At 47.9% G+C, this 25,573-nt stretch overlaps 1 protein-coding gene across 1 annotated transcript in view; it reads right to left on the reverse strand.

The window, feature by feature from the left end:
- Vgll4 (vestigial like family member 4) overlaps positions 1 to 23,849 on the reverse strand; it is a 119,502-nt gene extending 95,653 nt beyond the window's left edge. Inside the window, exons 1-2 of the mRNA XM_059258395.1 lie at positions 23,611 to 23,849; positions 11,611 to 11,686 (exon numbers count right to left, since the gene is read on the reverse strand). Coding sequence (XP_059114378.1) covers positions 11,611 to 11,674 — 64 coding nt within the window. The 5' untranslated portion in view covers positions 11,675 to 11,686; positions 23,611 to 23,849. The remainder of the gene's footprint in view (positions 1 to 11,610; positions 11,687 to 23,610) is intronic.
- Positions 23,850 to 25,573: the final 1,724 nt, after the last annotated feature.

Consider the following 25,573-nt stretch of genomic DNA (forward strand, 5'->3'; position numbering starts at 1 on the left):
GGTGCAAAACCTTCTAGAAAGATATAAAAATAGCAGGTAATAAAAGTCTTGGGGGAACTGGAGCGGCGACTCAACAGCTCAGAGCGTGTACCACTCTTGCAGAGAGGGCCAGAGTTCAATTCCCTGCTCCCAGGGCAGAGGCTCACCTGTAACTCTGTCTGCAGGGGATCCAGGCTGCCTAGCCTCCACCTGCTCGTGCATTCACATGCACATGCACATGCTCCCACACAAATGCACACACACACATTGACAACAAAAAGAAACAGTTCAAAACACTGACACTACTCATGTAGCTCCGTCGGTAGAATGCCTGGCACGCTGGACTGGATCTCCAGGGTTGCATTAAACCAGGTGTAGAAGCTGGAGAGATGGCTCGTTGGTTAAGAGCCCTGGTTGCTCTTGCAGAGGACCCAGGTTCAGTTCCCAGCACCCACATGAGGGCTCACAACCATCGGTAAATTCTAGTTTCAGGAGATCTGACGTCTTCCTCTGACCTCCAGGCACCTGCATGCCTGTGGTACTCAGACACACACGCAGGCAAAACACCCATACAGATAAAATAAATAAATCTTAAAAAACAGAACCAAACTAGGTGTGCTTCCATCCAGGGTAGGTGGAAATTCAAGGTCATCCTTGGCTACATGGTGACTTCAAGGCCAGCCTGGGCTACTAGAGATCTTTTCTCAATAATAACAGGGTTCTCCTCCCTTGGACCCCCTCCCATTCTCAGAAGTTCTTTCTTAAATCTACATTTGTGCTGCTCAAATAATAATTAATAATATTCTTTTACTTGAGAATTTTGTTTCTGAAATTATGAAACAACTAAGCAGAACAAAGTCACTAACCGTAAGCACCTTACTTAACAAAAGGAGATTAGTAAGCCACAATGCTAAATGAAGTTCATGAAATAAGTAAATAAGTTAAAACGTGATCGTTTTATGTTAATCCATTAACATTTTAAAATACAGGGGAAAGGGGACTTCTGATCTGACCCTTCACATAATTACAGATTTTCTGCTTTTTTGGCAGAATCAGTGTCCTACCACCAGAATATTGTTTCAGGGTCTTTTTTGATTTGCTCTGTTATTTTTTTGTCTGTTTCTTGAGACAAAGCCTCTCTGTGTAGCCCTGGCTGGTCTGGACCTCGCTATGTAGACCAAGCTGGGCTTAAACTCACAGAGCTCCACCTGCCTCTGTCTCCCTCGTGCTGGGATTAACGCTGTGCATCACACAGTTTTACAACTTAACTGAGCAGCTGAACAATGAAGTGGTATCAGGAGTTTACTGCTCAAGAACAGGGCTCGTCGTGCCTTTCATTCATCCAGGAAAAACTATGACTCAGATCTCAATTCGTCGGAACATCCTATCTTTTGCTCTGAAGGGAAAAAAAAATGACTAGGAAGGAAAGATAATGCTTTAATACATAATTTTAATATGTTCATCTTAGTACCATGCAGTCCCAGGAACCAGTGTTGAGGTTTTTAATAAAGGGATCTCTGAAGTTCAAGGACAGCTTGGTCTACATAAAAAGCTCCAGGCCAGTCAAGGGCTCATAGTAACACCCAATCTCAAAGGAAAAACGTTGGGGGGACAGAGATGGTCAAAGGCTAGATTTGTTTTAGGTATAAGCAAGAGGAACAGGAGCTGGGCACAGCAGACTGGAATGCTAGTCCAGCACGCACAAGGCCCTGAGTTCTAACCCCTGAGCCATACAACACAAAGAACTCAGGCTTTAACCCCCCTCTCCCTAGGAGCTGTTTCAAGTTACAATTTTGTTTTTAATTTTGTCTTGTCCATCTTAACTCACCTGCTTCCCCTCTGGCAGGAAAGTAGCCCCCTCCCTAATTTTCCAGCACCGTTTGATGTTGATGCTGTCGATTTGTTTTTAATAAATATCCCTTTTTTGTTATTCTAAAGGACTTCTGGCAAAGGCATACCTATGGATTCAGAATTAAGTTTGTCTTCTAGAATTCCCAAGGAGATAGTCCTTTCTAATTCAAATTGTTTTATTCAATAGATAAGCAGGCTCTTCTCTCCAGAACTACAAAGCCTTTCCTCTAGATGCCCCAGGTTACAGCTTTCCTGCTCAGTGGAATTTATTCTAAAGGTCAATACAGGCTGGGTGCAGTGCTGTGTACCTGCAATCTCAGCAGCTGGCAAAGTCAGCCAAAAGAACAAATGTCAACGACAGAGTCTAGCGTGGTTGTACAGCCTGCCAGGAGGCAAGGAACACTGAAGGCCAGCCTGGGCTACATTTCAAGACTTGATCTCAAAAACTGAACTACAAGGGTTGGAGAGAAGGCTCAAGGACCCAAATTCAGTTCTCAACACCCACGTCAAGTGGTTCACAATGACCTATAACTCCAGCTCCAGGGGATCTCGCACCCACTTCTGGCCTCTGTGAGCATTACACTCAAGTACACAATACACACAGATACACATACACAGACACAGACACATACACAGACACACACACACACACAAAATCAAGAAATTTATCTTGCCGGGCAGCGGTGGCACATGCCTTTGATCCCAGCACTCGGGAGGCAGAGGCAGGCGGATCTCAGTGAGTTCGAGGCCAGCCTGGTCTACAGCCTGAGATCCAAGACAGGCACCAAAACTACACAGAGAAACCCTGTCTCAAAAAACCAAAAAAAGAAAAAAGAAAAAGAAAAAATAAATTTATCTTGCATTCAATTAATTTCTAAAAAAATGGACTACAGTCTAATTAGCGAGATAAGTTCTCTGAAACAAGAGACATGTAAGCAACATTTTAACAAAGTAAGGAAGGAACACTCTGCAGAAGGATGGATGAGAAAAGCAGGGCGAAAGGAGCATGAGCCCTTTATCCAATTGGAAAGGCAAAGATTTATCCATTTCATTTACAAGGAATCGAGAGTTAGATTCAATAAAACGGCCGCTGCAGCAAATCTAAACCAAGCAGGAGGCGCTGGTTTGATTGTTCACGCTTGATTCAATTTCTCTGAGCGTGTGAACACTAACGTAATATTGCCTCACATTACACCTACATCAAATGCTCAGGCAACAAGAATTCTGTAAGCCCGTGACATTCATCCCTAAAAAAGCGAAAGATGGGAAGGGATGCAGCTTTATTTAGCCTTTTAGGAAGAGAAAAACCTGAAAGGAGAGGAAAGATATGCACACAGCAAAATTAAATTCCGAGTCTGGGGAGCTAGTGACCACCTGAAATCTGTGCACTCAAGGAGATGAGCTGGGGCCAGCTTGAACTACACAGGGAGAAAGAACTTACTTTTAAAAATGTAGTCATGTATGGAATTCTCCAAAAATAATGAATAAAAAAAACTCTGAAGCATGGGTAAAGGTGCTTACTGCCAAGCCTGACAACCTGAGTTCAATCCCCAGAACCCACATGGTGGAAGGAGAGAGCTCGCACACCCCGCGAGCTGTCCTGACATCCACACTAATACCATGGCACGCACGCACCCATACACACTTACATATACACACAGACACACACAAAGATACACAAATGTTCAAGTTTTTTTGGGTTTTTTTTTTTTTTTTTTTTTTGGTTTTTCGAGACAGGGTTTCTCTGTGTAGCTTTGCGCCTTTCCTGGGACTCACTTGGTAGTCCAGGCTGGCCTCGAACTCACAGAGATCCGCCTGGCTCTGCCTCCCGAGTGCTAGGATTAAAGGCATGCGCCACCAATGCCCGGCATGTTCAAGTTTTTAATGAACTTCCTCACGGAGATAATGACAAAGCTGTGAGAGGGATTAAGGTACGGATCACTTTCCTTCTGTGCTTAAAGATCTGCTACCGAATGAGCCCGGCACACATCTTTAATCCCAGCACTCAGGAGGCAGAGGCAGGTAGATCTCTAAGTTTGGCCCGCCTGGTCCACAGGGTGAGTTCCAGGACAGCCAGGGCTGTTACACAGAGACACCCTGTCTCAAAAAAAAAAAAAAAAAAAAAAATCTGCTACCCTCACTCACACCTGGAGTAGGGAGGGTGCAGTAAGGCTGGGCATGGTGCACTTGCTTTTAGTCTCAGTAGAGGCAGGTGGGTCTGGAAGTTCAAGGTCAGCCTGGTCAATATAAAGTTTTCCAGGCCATCCAGGTCTACATAATGAAACCCTGTCTCAAAAAAAAAAAAAAAAAGGGAGCTGCAAAAAGAACTCTGCTAGGACTGAGAGCATACTTCAGAGGTTGCACACTTGAGTCACAGGTGAAGTCCTAGGCTGGTCCCCAGTACTTCAAAATGGGGAAAAAAAACCTACCGTTACCTGTCACTAGACCAGAAGCCATTTATAAAGTCCAGTCTGGCTAAAGAACTCACTAAATTCTAAAACTTGTGAAATTAGCATAAACTCTTCATAAAAAGTTGCGTAAAAGCTGTTTTTTCCACAACAATTACAAAATTTGACAATGCTAGCCCCACAACCCATGGAAAAGCAACTAGCTGGAGCTGGTATGTGCTGGCAAATGAAATAAAATCAATAAAAAATAAACAGTTTCTACAAAGAGAAATTAAGCCCCAGGCACTGGCCATTGTGTAAATACCCCCACCACGGCTGACCTGAGCTCTCTAGAGCTGTAACTGGGACACAGGCAGGAGGCTTTTTTTTTTTTTTTTTGGTTTTTTGAGACAGGGTTTCTCTGTGTAGCTTTGTGCCTTTCCTGGAGCTCGCTCTGTAGACCAGGCTGGCCTCGAACTCACAGAGATCCTCTGTCTCCCGAGCGCTGGGATTAAAGGTGTGCGCCACCACCACCCGGCATGCAGAAGGCTCTTGAACTAGCCCTGCTGGGTTGCAGCTGAGGAGGGCCACCTTGCTGTAAGAACACCAGCCTGCCCCCATGGTGATTTAAAAGCCAAGATGGTCTTGGGCACACTGTGCTCACCAGACTGCACATAAAAAGCACTTCCAGTCAGAGTACTCAGGGGGACACTGACAAGCCAGGGCTGGTGGAGAAGACACAAAGACAGCAGAGTGTGTGTGCCAGAGATGCTTCATCAGATCTGATTAAGGCAGAGGATCCTCACAACGCACAGGGAAGGACCAGGAGAGAAGGAAAGCAGCCAACAAAACAGAAAAAAAATCCTTCACTCGAGATGGGGGCGTGGGCTGGAGAGATGGCTCAGTGGTTAGAGCACTGGCAGCTCTTCCAGAGGACCCGGGTTCAGTTCGCAGCAACCACATGGTGGCTCACAGCCATTTGTAATCCCAGCTCTGGGTGATCCTTCTGGCCTCCGTGGGCATCAGGTATGCACGTGGTGCCCACACATACATGCAGGCAAAACACTCATACACATAACATAAAATAAGGAAGTGTATTAGAAAAAAAAAAATCAAGTCGTTCTTCCATGGATTCTTGGCTCTGATATTTTAATTTGAATTGCAAATGACATGAAAATAGACTGTCACATTTTTTTGTGTGTGTAATAAAGAAAAACATGAGTTTCCAAAAGGTTGAGAAATATTCATCTAAGGGAAACATAACCTGGCCTCAAATGTCTGAAGAGCTATTCAATGCCATTTTCTACATCCATTATGCTAATTAACAAGCCACTTTATTTTTCCAGAGCACAGATCCATTTCTAACACTCATTATGCTAATCTGATCTGATATGAAACTATAAAAACAGCAGATTTTAAATAGCTGCCTCTGGAGGGAGGAAGCCCTTCTGATTCAATGCCTAGCCTGGGATGCAAATCTGATTAGGGTAACTGCCCACACACTGAAAGGAGCTTGAAGCAAGCTCAGAACACAGCCTCATCCCGTGTTTACATTAAGAAGCAAAAGGAAGCTTGGTGGTAGAGGGTGTTCAGTGATGGGAGCGTGTGCCTTTCATGCTCCAGGCACCATCAAAAATAAAAGAGACCAAACAGGGCGGAGGAGGCCCATGCCTTTTAATCCCAGCACTCAACATGATTTCTCCCTAACATGCAGTCCTTGAAGAGCAGCTGTGATGGTATTGTGTTCCCCAAAATATTGTGCACCCTAATAAACTTATCTGGGGTCAGAGACAGAACAGCCACTAGATATAAAGGCTAGAAAATGGCGGCACTCACACCTGTAATCCTAGCATTCCAGAGACAGAAATCCATGTATTCAAGGATACAACCAAGCATTGTGACTCACGCCTTTAATCCCAGGGAGTGATGGTAGAAAGCAGAAAGGTATATAAGGCGTGAAGACCAGAAACAAGAAACATTTGCCTGGTTAAGCTTTTAGACTTTGAGCAGCACAGTTCAGCTGAGATCCATTTTGGATGAGGACTCAGAAGCTTCCAGTCTAAGGAAACAGGATCAGCTGAAGAACTGGCAAGGCGAGGTAGCTGTGGCTTGTTCTGCTTCTCTGATCTTCCAGCATTCACCCCAATAACTGGCCTCAGGTTTGATTTTATTAATAAGACCTGTTAAGATTCATGCTACATCTGGCGCTACAAGCAGCTATTAGCTGGGTGTGCTAATTCCCAATACTTTGGAGGCAGAGGCAGGTGAGTTCGAGGACACCTTGTTCTACAAAGTGGAGTTCTGGGACAGCTAGGACTGTCTCAAAAAAAAAAAAAAAAAAAAGAAAGAAAGAAAGAAAAAGAAGTAAATAAATAAACAATTTTAAAAAATAAAAGAGACCAAGAAAGGGCTCCTCTGCACCCTGTGACACTCAATCCTGAAGAGCTCTGCAGTACTCAGTAGTGGTTAACCTCATCTATCAGTTGTTCTGTTTGAGACCAGCCTCACACTTGCTGTGTAGCCAAGGATGTCCTTCAGCTCCTGATCCTCCTGCCTCCGCCTCCCAAGTACTGGGGATTAACACACCCAGTTAATACCTGCTCCTCAAGGACTGCTTGTTAGGGAGAGATCATGCTGAGTTTTGCAAGCTCCATCCATGTTTCTTTTTTGTTTGTTTTAATCTTCAATTAGGCATCTAGCTTCTACAAGCTTAACTTTCTGGTATTTCTAAGATGGCCATTTGCATGCTCTTGCTGTAAGAATCAAAAGAAAATGCTTTCTGAACTACAGTGTGCTATCAAATACAATGGGGTAGGGGTGGGGCTCAGAAACTGTACATTTCAACTACAACAATGGTCATTATAAGTCGGTTTCACTGGTGCCAAATAAACCAATTCCTCAGAGAGAAGCCATGCCAGTGGCTATTTTATTGCCAATAAATGTTTAAGTGTGTGACATATGTACCAAATGGTGTATGCTTATGCTTAGGACAAGGCAGAGGGAACTAGCCCTCGACAGGCGGAGGTTTCGATGCACAGACTCTCGGGATCAGAGTCTTTTGTTATAAGGAGATCTTATAACAAACTATTTGTAGATCTTGCTTTTCTGAAGTACAAGTTAAGGAAACCGGGAATCTGTAAACTACAGAGACACAGACAGTGACCACTTTCCGGATAGAGGCTTCCTGATCAATGTGTCCCCCTTATTTCACGGTCCACTTCTGTTGGGACAAGTACCCCAGTTAGTTGCAATTCCACAGCCCATATGCTGGTCAATCCTCCTCGCACATAAGAGGAGGAAGTTTATCTCAAAGCAGAGAGATGCCATCAAGGTTGCTCCAACTGTGGGTCGTCACCCTGGGCCTTAACAGAACCGCACTGCGCAGTCAGAGTGTGGGGCTCTCTCCAGCGCTTCAAGGATCAGATCCATGCAAGGGCACAAGGTCAAGCATGACACAAACTGCTTTCGCACTAGGTACCATCTTCACACTGTCCAAAAGCCACAACATTAGGTGTTGAGGAAGGGCAAGATAACGAGGGGAAAGCACAGGAGGGAGGAGCAAACTCCAGCCCTGCACAGGCTGGTTTGATGTGGGGGCCAAAACAAGCCGTCACAATCTCTCACGCTGAGAAAACGATGTGAGCGCATTTTCACTGGGACAGAATCTGTTATTTCCTCCTGTGTGTTTGTTTGTTTGTTTGTTTGTTTGTTTGTTTGAGACAGGGTCTTACTATGTAACCCGGCTGTCCTGGAACTCACTCTGTAGACCAGGATGGCCTCAAACTCAGAGAGATCCACCTGCCTCTGCCTCCCAAGTGCTGGGATTAAAGGTGTGTTCCATCACATTCTGCTTCTTTAATTTTTAGGCAAAATAAACATCAACCTAGAGAGATGAAAATGTTCCACACAGCTGGGTGCCAATCTCTTTCTTACAAATGAAAGCTTGGACTCCTCAGACTTCCTTATTGGGAAGGGCTATGGTCACTTATGCTTCATTCATCAGTCACCTTTCAAGGGCCTTTGCCAAAGAAGGAGCCAGCAGAGCAGGTATGAAACAGGGGCACAATGCTGCGCCCTCCCATGCTGTTCTTCACGTGGACCCCTCCCCACAAACCCCTAAAATAAAGCTGTTCTCCAAGAGCTGATGGCTCAGTCATTAACAGCACTTGCTGCTCTTCCAGAGAACTAAGTTACCTTGGTCATGGTATTTTATCACAGCAATAGGAAAGTAACTAATACAGCGGGAAAAGACACTTGCCACCAAGCCTGACGAATCTGGCTCAATCCTCAGAACCCATATGGTAGTAGAGAAGAAATGATACCACAAAGTCGTCCTCTGACCTTCACTTGTGAGCCATGACACACCCATACCCACACATATACAAACATCCACGCAGGCAAATATAAAGACACAAAGGTATTATTATTCAATATGTCAGGTATCTGGTCCCTATTTTGATCACCTTTTTTTTGGGGGGGGGTGCTTTTTTTTTTTAACTACTAAGTGAGTAAAAGTTAAAGAAAGTTGCGGACACCAACCTCAGCATGAACGACCCCCAAAAGGAGAGTTTCTCCCAGTCAAAGAGAACAAGAATGGCAGCGTCAAGTTGTATTTTCACTGGGTACGTTCCACCTGTGCCCTGGTGGCTCATGGAATTGACCAAAGTCTCATGAGTGGTAGAATGATTATTTTGGGTAAATTTATTCCTTCTAGGATACCCAGATAAGCTTGTGTTACCACAAAACCTCCCTTTCTCCACTTACTTTCGCTGGTGTCCTCAGATATTGCCTTTATTCTCTGCTGGATGACCTCATGGAACCTTAAGGCTATCAGCTACCACGAGGCCTTCCATTCGCTCCCAAATGCTAGAACAATCATACCCTCCAAAATGCCCCAAGTTTTCGGTTCTCCAGGAGCTGAAGAAAAGCGGAGAGACTCATTTGGGTCACCGAGATGTACTGAGAAGCTGATCTCAAGAAACAGTTCTGTGTTCGTAATGAGACACCCAAATCAGATTATACACACACACAGGCTTTTTAAAAGTGTTGGAGAGAATGTTAACCACCCCTAAAGTGTAAGAGCAATTTATAACAAAAGCCAAAATAGAATTAATCTAGGGCAAAGTAAGCTGAGTCGTGCGGGCTGGGCGGGTCCAGATAAGTCTAAGAAATCTAGTGAGAGATGTTGGCGGCGTCAGGTCAACTGTGTCTCTGTGAACTCTCACGCACTCACAGAAGATAGATACACCACTGCTGTAGTGGATAGACACAGAAAATCAATGCCTGTTAGTTTTAAATGTGGTACTTGTTATGATGCGAGGAAGGCCATGAGGTACGACAAAACCCAGTATCAGAGCTTTATTAGGAGGAGGAGAGGGAACAGAAGAGTGTGTGACCAGGCCTGTGAAGGGGGTGGGGGGCAGAAGAGAAGGGAGGAGTCTGTGACCAGCTTTTTAAGGATTTCCCCACACAGAGCTACGCCACACATGCGCAGTGTGCTGATGACGTAAGACGTAGGGCCCCTTGCTTAGCTACTGAACTGCGCATGTGCGGTCATGCAGCTAGAGGAGTGGCAGAATCCTAACAATGCCTATGTCTCGAATCCTTTGAACCTACTATTGGCAAACAGAATAAGACCAGAAGGAAATCCTCTCAAGATGTTGCCAGGGGCTGAATGCAGCTTAGCAGCGGAGTGAATGCCTCCCATGTGAGGCTCCCTGGGTCATTCCCTAAGACCACATACAAAAAGGAATGTCTACATGTTAGAGCAACTACAGACATCTCTGCACTTTCCCCCTCTTCTGCAAAACCAGATTCCAAGAAGCTGCAACCATGTGGGGAACATGGAGGATTACAGAAGCACCCCAGCCCATTCCTGAACCAACTGGAGTCATCAGGGGTAAGGAATGCTCCTGAGTCTACCATCTGACCATTGTGGCCTTCCCTGTGATTCACTCTTATTCTGCCAAAACACTTCCAGGCCAGGGCCTCATGGGCAGAGAGAGCAAGATGTCCTCTCCCCCTTGGCAGTAATTCTTTCTGTGAAGGTGGCTCTGATCTCTATACTCACCACCTCCTCTACACATTTTGAATTTCTACAAAAACATGTTCCTAAGCGCTACAAGAGCTTCATCGTTATGGCCCTCCATCGTTAGGTCCCCCCTTACACAATCACTGCTTGTTTGGAACCTAGGTAGGTGGGTAGGATTCTGGAACTGATATTCATGAATTGGGAGGAGAGGGGCCTGAGTCAGGGCAAAGAGGATAATAAATTCTCCAAATCCACACTCAAGGATACAAAGGGTCACATCAATTTTCATTGTCTTAAATGATCCCAGACTGGGTATTAACATACAGAAAGCCAAATGCTACCTAGAGGGAACTTTCCCACCGCTACATCAGTGTGCCACACATCCCAGACAACTACTCAAGTCAGCCCCATGTGCTGCCATCTTAAGGACGCCAAGGAGTTTTCTGAAGTTCCGATAACATCCTGTCACCAGAGCTGCCTCTCCCTGTGGCCTTGGAAATGACACTCAGCATCCTGAAGCTTCCATTTCCCTGGGGAGGGGTAATTACACCTCATCACAAGGTATTCAGTCACATCCCCCAGTGATCAAAAACTCAATACCTGGGAATTGTGCAAGAGGCTGGGGAGGTGGGGCAGGGTTGATGGCTATCTTGTCCAATCACTTCTTTAATGATGACCTTGTGTGACTGGAGGCGGAGATCCCTTGATAACAACAAAGACTAGGAGAGGGCCTGACATGGGCGCTCTCCACCAGGAGGTGAAAACGAAAGTTGGCACCAACACATGAGAGCCCATCACAGTTCCACAGCACTTGGCGGGCAGGCATCATTTCCCATCCTTGATGATATATATAACCAGGATTAGAAAAGTTGGCCCAACAGCTAATAGCAAGCATTGTACACCACGAGGTCATGAAGCTCAGTGAGCACCAGGCATGGGTGGTGCACACCTTTGTTCCCAGTACTGTGACTTCAGGCCTAGACTGGTCTACACAATGAATCCCACCCGGGCTAGCCAGGGTTACACACTGTGACACTGTCTCAAACCAAGAAAGAATTATCTCCATTACTGATCTCAAAAACCAGACTGCAGAAGGACAAACTGCAGTTCAAGCCCTAGCAACCAAAGTGGCAGCTAAAATACATGTTCTGGGATGAGGCTTGGAGGTGGGGCACTTGCCTGGCATGCAACAAATACAAATAAACCATCCCCTGGTAATTTGGACATGAGCACGAGGAAAACACACTGTTATCTTTTTGGAAAAGCAACCAAAATTATCAACACACAGTCACAAAACTAGGTAGAGAAGGAGGTAGCTTAATCTTGGCACAGGAGGCACTCAATACAGATAACTCGACTCACGTTTTTCATCGTCAGCATGCACCAGAGAGGCTGCCCTGGACAACACATCCAATGGCGTCTCCATTCCTGGGGGAGCCTGCAGGGGAACAGAATAGATGAATAAAAAAACAAAACACGTAAATAGAACTTGCCAAGACTCATCTGGAATTCTGGTAGCTAAGAGCGTACTAGGGTTACAGCTTGAAGTGCATGCTTGGCACATACAAGGCCCTGGGTTCAAGCCCAGCACCAAAAAGAGAATTGAAAATAATTTTAGTAGTCCACAAAGTAACTCCTCCATCAGCCGCAAATACCTCTTCTAGAGTGAAGTTCCTCCTGCTTATAGAGACAGCAGGGCCCTGGTCAGGAAGTTGCCAAGCCCAGGAACTCTGCTGGCGCTCTAAGGAGAGATACTGAATGTTCCTGCCCACGTCACTAGTGTTTATAAGTGTCTATGCTCGTTCATGGCGAGCCTGTGCAGACACACCCCATAAAAATTAGTCTGGGGAACAAAGGCTGTCTGTGAACACGGACTTGCCACCCATCTGAGAGTTTGGTGGTGGTGATGCTCTCTGCCAGTGAGGAGTCTTTGCAGAAACAACCATAATTGGAGCACTCTGTGCTTTTGCCTTCCTAGCTGAGGGTTTCAGGACAGCCAGAGAGCCGCAGACTCCCATCTGCAGTGTGTGCCCGAAACACTCAACCTTCTGGAGAGCTAAAGCGCACTCTGGTTCCAACAGGGATCTTCCCAGTGTCGTGTACCGTGACCACTAGTGTTGAATTCTGTACCACGGTGTTTTACAAGCCTGCTTGTTTTGCAGTCCCGTGCAGTGAACCCCAGCCGTGCATGCTACACAGACCTTACCCCAGCCCAGATCACCATGCTTTTATTGACACTGGACTCCAGTGAACTGTCCCCATAGAGATGATATAGCTGTAAAAGCAGAGGCTGCAAGAGACTTAAAGGGAGAAGAAATCCCTAAAAATGAGGCTGGTTCTGACCCGCTTCCCTTTCTGAATCAAACAACCCCACCAAATAAATAAACACATTCAATTATCACGAGAACACTGTTTATTAATTCAGGAACTAAAGGGAGAAAGCCTGAAACTCCACTTTTTAAAGACACTCAGAATTATTTATTCAGTATTAGCAAACATTTACTACAACCTACTATGAAGGTCACTTGGTTGTGCCAGCCGGGCTTCTCTTTCTAATATAAATACTTCAGGCCTCCGAGGAGGCATCAATTCTTGATCCTGCAGTGTGACTTCACTCAATAATCGTACAGTATGTACTTGGGGTTAAAGGAAGGAACGGGACCAAGACAAGCAGCTGCCTCCAAAGAGCTTGTGGTCTGTGTGGCACACGACTCTCTAAGAACTCAGGCCATAGGGATGGGTTTCCAAAGCACTGCTTTGAGATGACTCAGTGGTTAAGAGCACTTGCTGCTCTTGCAAAGGAACGAAGTGTGATTCCCAGCACCTACATGGCCATCACATTTATTTTTCTCTCCTACCTCCCACCCCAGTGCTCACCATGGCATATACGTAGAAGTGAGAAGCCAGCTCATAGCTGGTTCTCCCCTTCCTGGAAATAGGTCCTAGAAATAGAACTCCAGTCATCAGGTTTGATGGCAAACGCCTTTACCTGCTGAGCCATCTTGCTGGCCCAGGAAAACAAAACGAAATTTGTCTATGGTAAATTCACTTGGAGAATCCTGAAGCAAACTGGTGAGCAGCAGATTTCTTGCATGTGCTGTCACTGTGTTGCTGGACCCTCTGCAGGGGACTAGACCTTACCCCACCTCCACCAGCCACCCTGCTAACCTGAAGCGTCTCCGAAAGGGTGATGGTGGATTACAAACAGTTGTGTGAAATTCCAAACCATTTCATGAGCCAAGCCCTGCAGAGACTAGGGTGGATTCTGAAAGGCTGATGGAGGAAGCAGCTGAGGCTCTTAATAAAAGGACATCTGTGGGAACCGGACGACGTGAGATAAGGACAGAGAATGGGCTTTCGAAGCATTTGCTCTACAAGGGAGTTCATCCCAGCACCAGGGAGGCCAAAGCAAGAAGAGATTGAGGGAGTTCAGGGGCTGCAGGGCTGCGGAGATGCCTCGAAGGTTAATAGTTTGTACTCCATCCACTTGCAGAGAACCTGAGTTTGGTTCCCAACACCCACACTGGGTCGCTCACAACCACCTGTAACTCCAGCTTCTGAAGAATCTAACACCACTGGCCTCTGTGGGCACCTGCACTCATGTGCACATACCCACAACAACCACACATACATGGGGATAACTTGAGAGTTCAAGGCCAACCTGAGTTACATGAGACCCTATCCCAAAACAAGAACCAAAAGGAAACAAAATGTCAATACATGTGCAAGTGTATTAAGCAAACTGTAAATAACATATGCATATGTTCCTACATGATGAGGACTGGGTATGTAGGTCAGCAGGAGAGCAAGGCTCAGTCCCCATACTCGGTAAAAACAAAACAAGCAAATAATGTCCTATGATAAAAAGAGGAAAATGATTAAAACGGGCCAAGCATCAGCCACTATTTTCACAGGGTGAGCTAGGGTGGTCTCCCTGAAGACGGCAGTGGAGGCAGGAATTAGGGCAGAGGAGGTGCAACATGGAAGACAGTCCAGCGTCTTCAGGAGGGGGGTGGCTGCCCGGCTCCTCTCCGTCCTTCTCAAAACCCAAGTTCAGATGGCAGAGGAGTCTCAAGAGCTAACCGGAAGGCAGTCTATGTGCAGCCCCAGAATGCCGTCTTCTGCTCCGACACATAGTGCAGCACTAACCAAATACAGACTGTGTGCCACCTGACACCTGGACTAGGACTGAAGTGAGCGGAACAGCACACCACCGGGACACAAGCCCATTCTCACAGCCCTGTGGCCTTTCTACATTGTCAAATGCAAGCATCACTCATGAGGAACAGAACCAGAACACACATGTATGGGTATCGTGTGTGTGTGTGTGTGTGTGTGTGTGTGTGTGTGTGTGTGTGTGTGTGTGAGAGAGAGAGAGAGAGAGAGAGAGAGAGAGAGAGAGAGAGAGAGAGAGAGAGAGAATGCTCATATATTTTCTCTGCCAGCCTCACTCCCTTCCTAAGATTATCTTGTCCCCAGTCAGCTTACTGTGATGGAGGAAGGAAGAGGTCTCCAACTCCAAAGCTACTTATTAAAACTTGGGAGCACTCAGCGCTACCATGAAGTTCAACTACAAACCTAAAAGCCATTTTGCCCTTCCTCACCAAAATAAATATCTGTGCCCTCTCAGCCAACAAGGGGACAACAGCACCTGCCTTGGGAACAAAATTATGATGGATATTTGATTTATTTTTTTCCCAAGGGAAGGAACAGAATTCAAGGCGTGTGTCACGGAAGTTTCCCAGGAGAGTTCCAGATGGGCGGTACAGAGCTGCCGGACTCTGCCCAAAGAGCACCAGTGACTACTACATCTGCCTACGTAGGCTGGCCTGGAACAACCTTCTTCTTTAGCCAGCATGGTCACTGGAGGAGACGGGGACAGCAGAAGTTACAGTCAGGCTGCCTCAAGTTCCTGCCACTCCATCACTTGGCCATGTGTGAGAAACTATCCCAGAGACACTTGATGGTTCCCCAACTTCCAGCTGCACATGATTAAGTACCCCCAAATTCCTACAGGCCCTGTTCCATCAGCAGTCCAAACCATTCCCCTGCCAGGAGCTCCCCCTCCTCCAATAGAGACAACAGTACAAGCCAGAAGTGTGAGTACTGCCAGGGCTATGGCCTTCTTGGCCATCAAGAGCTTAGAGGGCTTCACTGGGCCTCCTCTCTTTCTATCCAGTAGCAGATGCGACAGCACCAAAAACAAACGGTGAGCGCCCTGTCTGGGAGCAGCTTATTTATACCCAGAGCAGCCCACACTGTGGTCAGCTAGGAAGCTGAAATGAAGAGTCAGCCTGTCCTGGCTGGTTTTGTGTCAACTTGACATAGCTGGAGTCATCAGAGAGGAAGGAGCCTCAGTTGAGGAAATGTTTCCATGAGATCCATCTGTACAGCATTTTCTCAATTAGTAATCAACAGAGGAGGGTCCAGCCCATGGTGGGTGGTGCCATCCCTGGGCTGGTGGTCCTGGGTTCTATAAGAAAACAGGCTGAGCAAGCCATGGGAAGAAAGCAGCTCTTCTCCACGGCCTCTGCATCAGCTCCCGCCTCGCTTGAGTTCCTGTCCTGACTTCCTTCGGTGATGAACAGCAAGTATAAGCTGAATAAACCCTTTCATCCCCAACTTGCTTTTTGGTCACGGTGTTTCATAGCAACAACAGAAACCCTAACTAAGACACAGGCCACGCAGTCACCAAAATCTAGAGACCACAGACAACCACAGCTCCATGAAGACCCAGCTTCTTGTAATACATGTCTTCACAGCCGCATGTCAGACCAACACTCTCTGTTCTTCTTGCTAAAAAATATGTTCCATTTGTGTTCCTTCTTTTCTTTCTTATGGTTTACCATCTGTCAAGTCAATACAGACAGGGCACTAGTATCAGAAAACCAATTTATTCACAGAAATGCCATTGTATGCTAGGCTTTCCTGTGCATGTCCAAAGCCAATGGGATGGCCAGCCACTTACCTTCTCCCCAGGTCCCTGTCCCTGTGATGGTCTGAACAAGAAATGTGTATACACAGGGGCAGGAGAGATAGCTCAGCAGTTAAAAGCACTGGCTGCTCTTCCAGAGGACCCGGGTTCAATTCCCAGCACCTACATGGCAGCTCACACCTGTCTGTAAACTCCACTTTTGGGGCTTCTGACACCCTCATACAGACATACATGCAGGCAAAATACCAAGTGAACAAACATAAAATAAAAATAAATTTTTAAAAATGTGGAGCGCGCGCGCGCACGCGCGCGCACACACACACACACACACACACACACACACACACACATTCCAATAGGCTCGTGTGTTTGAACACCTGGTCCTGGTTGTAGTGCTGTTTGGGGGAGATTATGGAACCTTTCGGAGGTAAAACTTGGCCAGAAGATCACTGTGAGTTCGAGGCCAGCCTGGTCTCCAAAGCGAGTTCCAGGAAAGGCGCAAAGCTACACAGAGAAACTCTGTCTCGAAAAACCAAAAAAAAAAAAAAAAAATGTGATCAGCCAGCTTCCAGCTCCCACCACCCTATGCCTGCCCTGCCAGGAGTCTCTATCCTGAACCTGTAAGCCATACATATATAAGGCCTTTCTTCCCCAGGTTGCTCATGGCCATAATACGTTATCACAGCAACAGGACAGTAACTAATACAACCCCTTAAAGACAATGATGTGTAACTTGGTACCCATGAGTCAACCTCTCCCCATCCATCCCCTCCTGCTTTTACTATTTTTTTTTAAATATGTGTGTGGTGACCATGTATGTACACATGAGTGTGCACATGCAACGTAAAGGGCAGAAGCCAGCACCAGGTGTCCTCCTCAATCACTCTGTACCCTACCTTTTGAAACAGGGTTTGCCACTGAACCTGGACCTTGCCGATTTCGCTAAACTGGCTGGCCAGACATCTTCCTGTCTCCGCCTCCCCAGCCATGGAGTTACAGCCTATTAAAAATTGCTCTTTCCCCAGGCGTACCACTAACAAACGTCCACAGCAGAGCCTTTGATACCGCCAGCTTTCCAACCCTGGGCATGTTCAAGGATGGGCAACTGACCCACATGGCTACCCTTTGAAGCACCAGGGATACCAAGGACTTGGCCAGCTTTGACTTATATCCACCTCCTTGTATCTGTACACCGTCATGCCTGAAAATCCATCAGGGCAGATGCCTGAAATACAGGTAATATCCCTGCATGTCCTATGAATTAAAAAGGTGTGTGCATACTTAAAATCCTAGTTAGGGATCTTCCAGGTAGCTGTTGGCCTCCACAATCAGCTGCACATCAAGAGCTAGTACTGTTGTCTATGACCCCCCTATGGTCCTAGAACGTGGCCCAGAATGAAGCTCCAGGTGTGTCCTCTACCTGCAAGGGCTTGAGGACCCTCCTGGGTCACCTCTGCAGGAAACAAGTCTCCTCTGGAATGATTCATCCTCCTACTCTTCAAATTGGGCACACTGGATTTCAGAAGGCGGTAGCAGGAGGCACCTGCCATTTCGTCTCTACCCATGGTCTGTCTACCTCCCACTGCCCAGAGCTAGAGAAGACCTCAGTGGACTTGAACAGTACAAAGGAACACTGTTCTGGGCCAGAATCCTAAAGGAATGTGCTGCTTAACTGTGTTCATGTTTTCTCGTGCTATAGTGGCCCAAGGCTTGACTCTGCAGCCTTCCTCAGCCCCACATAAAGGGAGGGATGACTTCTCACTGACCCTGACAACCCCAGTTGGTAGTAGACAGCGCTACCATGCGGTGTCTAACCACCTCAGTCACTACACTGCCATCAGCACCAGAAAGTCGTTGCCTTTGCACACAGTGTTAGGAATAGAATCCAGGACCTTGAGCACATTAGGATCCCACTCTACACTGAGCTACATGCTCAGCCCTGACAACACAGTTCCTTCTCAGCCTCCACAGTAGTAGACCGTGAGCCAACCGAGGCCATCTACACAGGCTCAAAGCTGCACAGCACACCATAGGACCCTGTGCAAGGCTGTGTGGTGCCGGCCTACATTCTTTCTGCCGGTTGAAGTTCATTCATCTCTCTCAAGGAACCCATGGAGAGTAAACCTTGTGACAGGCACACACTGACCTACTATGTCTAAAAGCTTAAGGCTTGACCTTTTTTTTTTTTTTTAACAGACTACCAATTCTCAGCATTTTTCCCACTGTTGTCAGCCTACATAAAAGTGAACTCTATGACTCACAATCACCTGTAACTCCAGCTCCAGGGGATCCCACGCCCTCTTCTGGCCTTAACTCCCAGCCTGTCAAAACCTAGATAAGTCTTTTTTGTTGTAGTTTGGTTTTGTTTTGTTTTTTTTTTTCCGAGACTGGAATTCTCTGTGTTACAGCCCTGGCTGTCTTGGAACTTGCTCTGTAGACCAGGCTGAACTCAAACTCACAGACATCCTCCTGCCTCTGCCTCCCCAGTGCTGGGATTAAAGGCGTGCACCACCATGCCCAGCTTCTAGATAAGTCTTCTAAATCAGGATATACTGTATCATTAGACACACTGGTCATGGCCATTAGTAACTGCAGTTAGTTCTCTTAACTTACTATAATTAAGTTCTGCAAAACCATCATGAATTGGGGGCTGGAGAGATGGCTCAGCAGTGAAGAGGACTCCATGCTCTCGCAAAGAACCTGGGTCAATTCACAGCACCCACATGGCAGCTCACATGATTTATAACTCCAGTTCCATGGGCTCTAGCACCCTCTTCTAACCTCAGTGGACTCTGCACACATGTGATACACATACACACAAGCACATACACACACACACACACACACACACACACACACACACACACACACACACACACACACATATATATATACACATAAATAAAAATAAAAAATTTTTAAACACCATAAATATTCAGTGAGGTTCCTTTCAGCCTCTAGACACATTTTGCTGACTGACCAATATACAGCCTTGTTTCAAGCGTGTTTCTGTTTAAACATATCTTACTGAATACCTGTGGATTCATTAACGTGGAATTCACAGCTCCCAGCTCTGCCAGGCACCCATAACTTCCTCTTCCTTCCAATACACATTTCCCACACACGGCACAGCACAGTCTCCCTAGCTGAAGGCCCTAAAGCATCTTCACCATCATGCTTGGAGGTTGTTTGAAACAAATCAACCACGAAAAGCATGAAAATGGAGAGAACCAGCCCTCCTCCCCTCCCCCCAACACACACCAATGCTCACACAGCACTAGGAAAAGCCTGAGCATCACCCTGGAAGTGTGCACGGAGAGACTTAAACCTGCCCCTCCACCTCCACCTCCCACAGTGCGAGCTCTGCTCCGGGAGGCAGTCACAAACTGCAGTGATCAGACAACGTGTAAACGTGAATAATGGCAACTGACTACACCTCATTAGGCAGACACGAAGCGTAAGACACACAAAGGAGTTCTGAAAGGTTTTCCTCCTTTGCCAAAGAGCCATTAAACTATATCCCACACAGATTTCCGCCTCCTAGGCCTGGTGTCAACACTTCCTTACTTTCCTGTCTTGGCAGTATGTGCCTTCCAGTTCTGGCAACCCTGCCCAAGTTTCTTGTCATGGCTATTTGTTCTTTAGGTGCACAAGCCCCTGCTAACCAGCTGGCACCATTCACCTGAATTCACCCAGTCCTCCACCCAACTACAACCATGAATGACCCGTGGCTATCATACCACACTGGAGATGGCTTTTTGTTTATTTTTTAAGATAGGGTCTCCTTTACCCAGGTTGCCTAGAACTTGACCCGCAGCCCTGGGGGACAGTTTCTGGCACCTGCTGGCATTACACGTGTGTATAGCTATACCAAGCCTCAGAAAGTTCTTACACATACTTTTCTCTTTCTCTGGTTTCTCCTATCTCCAACACCTTATCTCAGGCCATAAAAAAACCTGACATTGAAAATCACCAGTTGTCCTCAATTCCCTCACATTTCCCAGGTGTGGCTTTTGTTATCAGAACTTTCAACTGACAGTATTTTATAAAATCATATTCAAAGTTCCAAGAAAACTTTTTACATTTGGGTACCTTCCCGGCTCCTAAGTGAATGTGTTTGGAGACAGTCTCTCGCTGCCAAAAGAGGGCATCTGATCTTCTAGAATTGGAGTTATAGATGGTTGTGAGTTGTCATGTGTGTGTGGGGGGGGGGGGACTGTCCCCAGCCCTCTGCAAGAGCAGCCAAGCCCCTAGGCCCAGATTTAAATGGATCCTGGGGTTCTGAACTCGGGTCCTCATGCTTCTTCACTGAAGATTTCACCCACATAACCATCTCCAACCCCCACAAGACAGCTTTTATTGTCGTAACTCACCTATTTTATTTTTTTTTAAAGGTTGTGCAGATAATCTCCAGACAACGTAACCTTAGGAGACACAGAGACTTTGCTGTGGGGTTGAACAGTCACCAGAGGTGGGTAACAAGGCTGACTCCAGAAGGACTGGAACTTTCCAATACAGAATAGTTAAAGGTGAAAGTGTTACTCTCAGAGCTATGTCTGCAACTGTTGAAATCTTCAAGTCACTGCAAAGTCACCTGGGGAACCAGCTTTAAGGTCCACGCTTATGATATGCTTTTGCCTCTTCAGAGGCTTTTCCCAAACCTGATACAAAATCTGCTGGAAGTGCATGCTTCTCCTGGAATTCTGAAACTCTCTGATGCACTGGCGTAGAGTGTCAGTCTCTCACAGAAGAAAAGAGAACGCACTGGAGAGATGACTCTGGGGTTAGGAGCCGGCACCCACACGGTGGCTCACAAACATCTGTAACCCCAGTTCCAGGGGACATGAAGCCCTCTTCTGGCCTCCACAGCACTGCAGGCATATAGTACACAGACATATGCAGGTAAAACACCCAAACTTATAAAATAAATCTTTAAAATTTGTAATTAAAAAAAAAAAAACAGAATGTTAGGTTATCATCTGGTGTATTTAGATTTATCTGGGACGGAACCAGTAAGTGGCAGAAACAATGAGCTGAAGCTGTTTTTACTACAACATTCACCACGCAGACGTCGTTATTTACAGTAGAATTATCTTCCTAATTGTATTGTGTTTTGGTCAATACAAAAAATTAGTTCACATTCTCTCTTCCAAATCAAAAGCAAAGGCAGATGACAGCCCAGCAGTGCTAAACCAGAGTTCACACACAAAGCACACTGGGCGAGGTGGCACACACCTTTTGTCTCAGCACTCAGGAGGCAGAGGCAGGAGGATCTCTGAGTTCGAGGCCAGCCTGGTCTACAGAGTGAACTTCAGGACAGCCAGGGCTACACAGAGGAAGGCTGTCTCACAAAACTAACTAACCAACCAAACAAATTAATAAAAATAAAACATAAAGCAAGGGAGACAGCTTCTCAGCCACATCTAACTGTAACTTGAACCTCGCTCCCCGCCGGAGGAAAGGGGCTTTACAAACTATATTGGGTGTAAGAATCTTCTGAGAAAAGTGCCCATAAATCCATCATTTAAAGGGAGAGGGGGAGAAACAAGATCTTGCTAGAAGACACTACCAGCTCGGACTCTGCGCCACCCAGCCCTGAGGTCTCCATACGTCCCACTCTGTTGGCCTCGTGGGCATGCGCGGACTCCTAATTAGCGGCTGCAGGGAACAATGACCGCAGAGACTGAAGAGGAGGTAAAGTTTGGCACGTCAGAATGGTATGCAAAACTGACCTTCAAATCCTAAATTGCAAATGGACCTGTGTTGTTTTTTGACCTTGTTCCCAGAAGGAAAAAACAGGCGCCTACTTTCTTGGGTTTAGGGTGGAAAAAAAGTCAAAACTCCATAGCTAGAGTGGTAGTAGCTTTCAAATTGAGGGCGCTGTGCGACCTGGTGGCTTACGCCTTTAGTCTCAGCACTCGAGAGGCAGAGGCAGGTGGATCGCTTTGGATTTGAGGCCAGCCTGGTCCACAAAGCGAGTTCCAGACCCGCTAGAACTACAAAGAGAGAGATCCTGTCTCAAAAAAAAAAAAAAAAAAAAAAAAAAAAAAAAAAAAAAAATTAAAGCGGGTTCTGATAAACACTCCAAGACCGCCCACCTCCCCCACACCAGGCTGCTGGTTCTTATTAACCAGAGGAGGAAACACAAGGAACAGACAAACGGGACCAACGATCAAAGTGAAACCGACTTTTTAATCATCTCGTTGAAACCGACGAACGCAAAGCCAGGAAAGCGCTAACGACGAGGCCGCCCCAGCAAGTCTTGTCATCCTCGCCTAAGACCTCAACGTCTCCGTGTGATGAATTCAAGACTCTTGAGCAAGGCAAAACAAAACCCAAAAAAAGGCAAAGACCGGAGCTTTCCGGGGAGGCCTCACGAAGTCCTGGAAGGGCGCACAGCCCTGTTTTGAGCAGGGGGCAGGAAGTGTGAGGAAAGCGTCGCGGCCGGGACCCAGCGGGTACCTAGCTTCGGGGCCTGCGCGCGCGCCTGGGACCCGGGTCAGCCGGAGCTGGACCGACCCGCGAGCACGAGCAGCCGCTCTCGCTCCGCGGCGGGTCCCTGTCTCCTCAGGTCGCCGGACCTGGGCCAGGGTTTCCTGCACTCACCGCTTGCGCGCCTCGGGCTGGCGGGGCCCCGCCGGGGGCGCAGAGGACGGAGGCGGGGCACGCTCAGGGGCGCGCGGACTCGGGAACGCGCTCCTCTCCTCCGGCTTCTCCAAACGCGCGCACGCTCGGGAGCGCGAGGAATCCCTGGAATGAGGCGCAGCCCGCCCGCGCCGGGTCCCCTCCTGGCCGGCATAGCCACGCCCTACGCACGCCCGGGACACGCCCCTCGGGCCGGGCAGGTGGGGCCGCACCCAGGTGAGCCCGCGGGGCCGCGCTGCACGGCCACGAGCGGCGCGTACCCTCCGGCGCCGCGCGCTCGGAATCCAGAGCTCCCGGCCCGAACGTCGCTGGGGACGCGATGCTCCCCCGAGCTGCTTCTGCGGGGCAGGGCACATGGACATGGCGTCCCTCAGCATCCCTCGCGCGTCACGCCCCCCGAGTCCCACGGACGCACCTTCCCGGCACACGCGCGAACACCCGCGGGCACTCCGGGGCGCGGCGTCTAGGTGCCCGCCGCAACCAGCCACGCGCTCACAGCAGGCTTCCGCCCCACCGTCCCGCCACGCTCCGTGCCCGTCTCCCCGTAACCTGCCCGCTCAGTCGGCCACACGGGGCACCCGGGCCACCATCTCAGACCCCACACCGACCCGTCTCCCTGCAGCCCGAGGGCAGGCGGGGCGGTAGCCGCCCAGGAGTCTAGGCTCCACGTTCGCACCCACGCGGCGGCAGCTCGGTGGAGCGCCACTCGCAGCCTCACCCTCTGGTCACCAAACCCTACGCCCAAAGCCACTGGGACGCGCCTGCCCGACAGCCACACGTACCTGAAGGCACAGAGCGGTCGCACAAGCTTGGAAGGTGGGGACTCGGGGTGCCACAGAATCAGAAGCACAGCCTCGGATCAAAACACTCCGAGCCGGCTGGGCTCCCTCCCATTCCAGCACTCCACGCGCGCGCACACGCGTCCGCACTCACGCGCGGCTTCCCCACCCCCGAGCTGCGAAGAGGAAACTCAGGAAAATCGGAGCCGCGGACAGGGCACTCTGGGGGCGCGCTGCACTTTGCTGCGCTGGGCAAACTCGTGCTGCCACCAGCCAGCTCTGCAGTGGGACGGGCAGGGGCGGGGGAGGAGGGAAACGCTTCCTATTGGTGCAGGTTCTGGCGAGGGCACGTGACCCGGAGAAGGCCAAGCCTGGCTTTAATTTTTAGCTGTCATTCTCTGGAGATGTTTGGGGTGGGGGAAGTGGACACGCCCCCGCCCCGGCAGCCCTGGGCCCTCCATTGTTTTTCTCATACTTCCACAATTAAGAAAAACATTTGCTTAGCATAACCAGTCGCTAACTTCATAAAACAGGCAGAGGCTGGACTTCTGGCTGGTTTTACCACAGCTCCACCTGCATGCCTTCTGGCTGTCCTCGAACCTTTGTTTCTAGAAAGCTCCCACACCCCACACCACACACCCCACACCACACACCCCACACCACACACCACACCACACCACAGTCTTGGTTAGTTTTTTGTTCATTTGACACAAGCTAGAGTCATTTGAGAAAAAGGAACCTCCACTGAGAAAAAATGCTGCCTCCATTTTACAAACCCGTGGGGGCATTTTCTTAGTTAGTATTGATGTGGAAGGGCCCAGCCCACTGTGGGTGGGGACACCCTGGGCAGGTGGTCCTGGGTGGTACAAGCTGAACAAGCCTTGGGGAGCAAGCCAGTAAGCAGCATTCCTCCATGGCATCTGCTTCAGTCCGCGCTCCGACTTCCCTGCAAGCTGTAAGCTGAAATGAACCCTTTCCTCCTGGAGATACTTTGGATCAAGGTGTTTATCACAGCACAGAAATCATATTAGACAATGACAACCCATATCACAAGGGCTTTCCCTAGGAGGGGGCTCCCAAGATGCCATAAAAATAATCAGTAGGTTACTTCACCGTTGAAAAGAAAAAAATTGTTTTTTGAGTACCAAGCTGTTTTCCCTTCTGTTACTGGGTCATATGACATCCCCAGAATGTCACCCCTACGAATAACAATAGAGGTAGAGGCCATTCGTTTTGCAAAGCAGTTCCCTGGGGGCTTGTGGCCCCTTGTGAGGCACACAGGCACAGGATGAGAAGATCCAAGTGTGGCCACCCTGGGGTTTCCTAGTTCCTCCTTTAAAATTCATGGATCAGAGCCAGGTGGTGGTGGCACCTTTAATCCTAGCACTCCAGGAGGCAGAGCCAGGCAGATCTCTGTGAGTTCGAGGCCAGCCTGGTCTACAGAGGGAGATCCAGGACAGGCACCAAAACTACACGGAGAAACCCTGTCTCAAAAAACAAAACAACAACAACAAAAATTCATGGATCAGGATCCCAACAAGAGGCTAGAGAAATAGCTCAACTGTTAAGGGGATTGGCTGTTCTTCTAGAGGACCCCACTTCTATTCCCAGCACCCACGTTGGAGGCTCACGACTGTCTGTAACTCCAGCTCTAGGATAACTGGCACCCTCTTCTGGACTCTGCAGGCACCTGCACTCACATGTGCATACACCCATGTATACACATAATTTAAAAATAAAAATAAACCTTGAAAAGAAAATCGTGGATCAGTGCTAGCTAGGAAGGCTCCCCAACTTTCTGATGGTGTGTGTAAGCACCTGAGTGTGGAGATGGAAAGACAATTTGCAAGAGTTGGTTCTCTCCTTCGTTCAAGTGGTCCCGGGATAGTACTTGGGTCTCAGACTTGACTGCAAGCATCCTTACTCTCTGAGACATCTCTCCAGCCTCACAATGCTGTTTTCAAAC

This window comes from Peromyscus eremicus, chromosome 3 (genome assembly GCF_949786415.1).
Source record: "Peromyscus eremicus chromosome 3, PerEre_H2_v1, whole genome shotgun sequence".
Lineage (NCBI taxonomy): Eukaryota > Metazoa > Chordata > Mammalia > Rodentia > Cricetidae > Peromyscus > Peromyscus eremicus.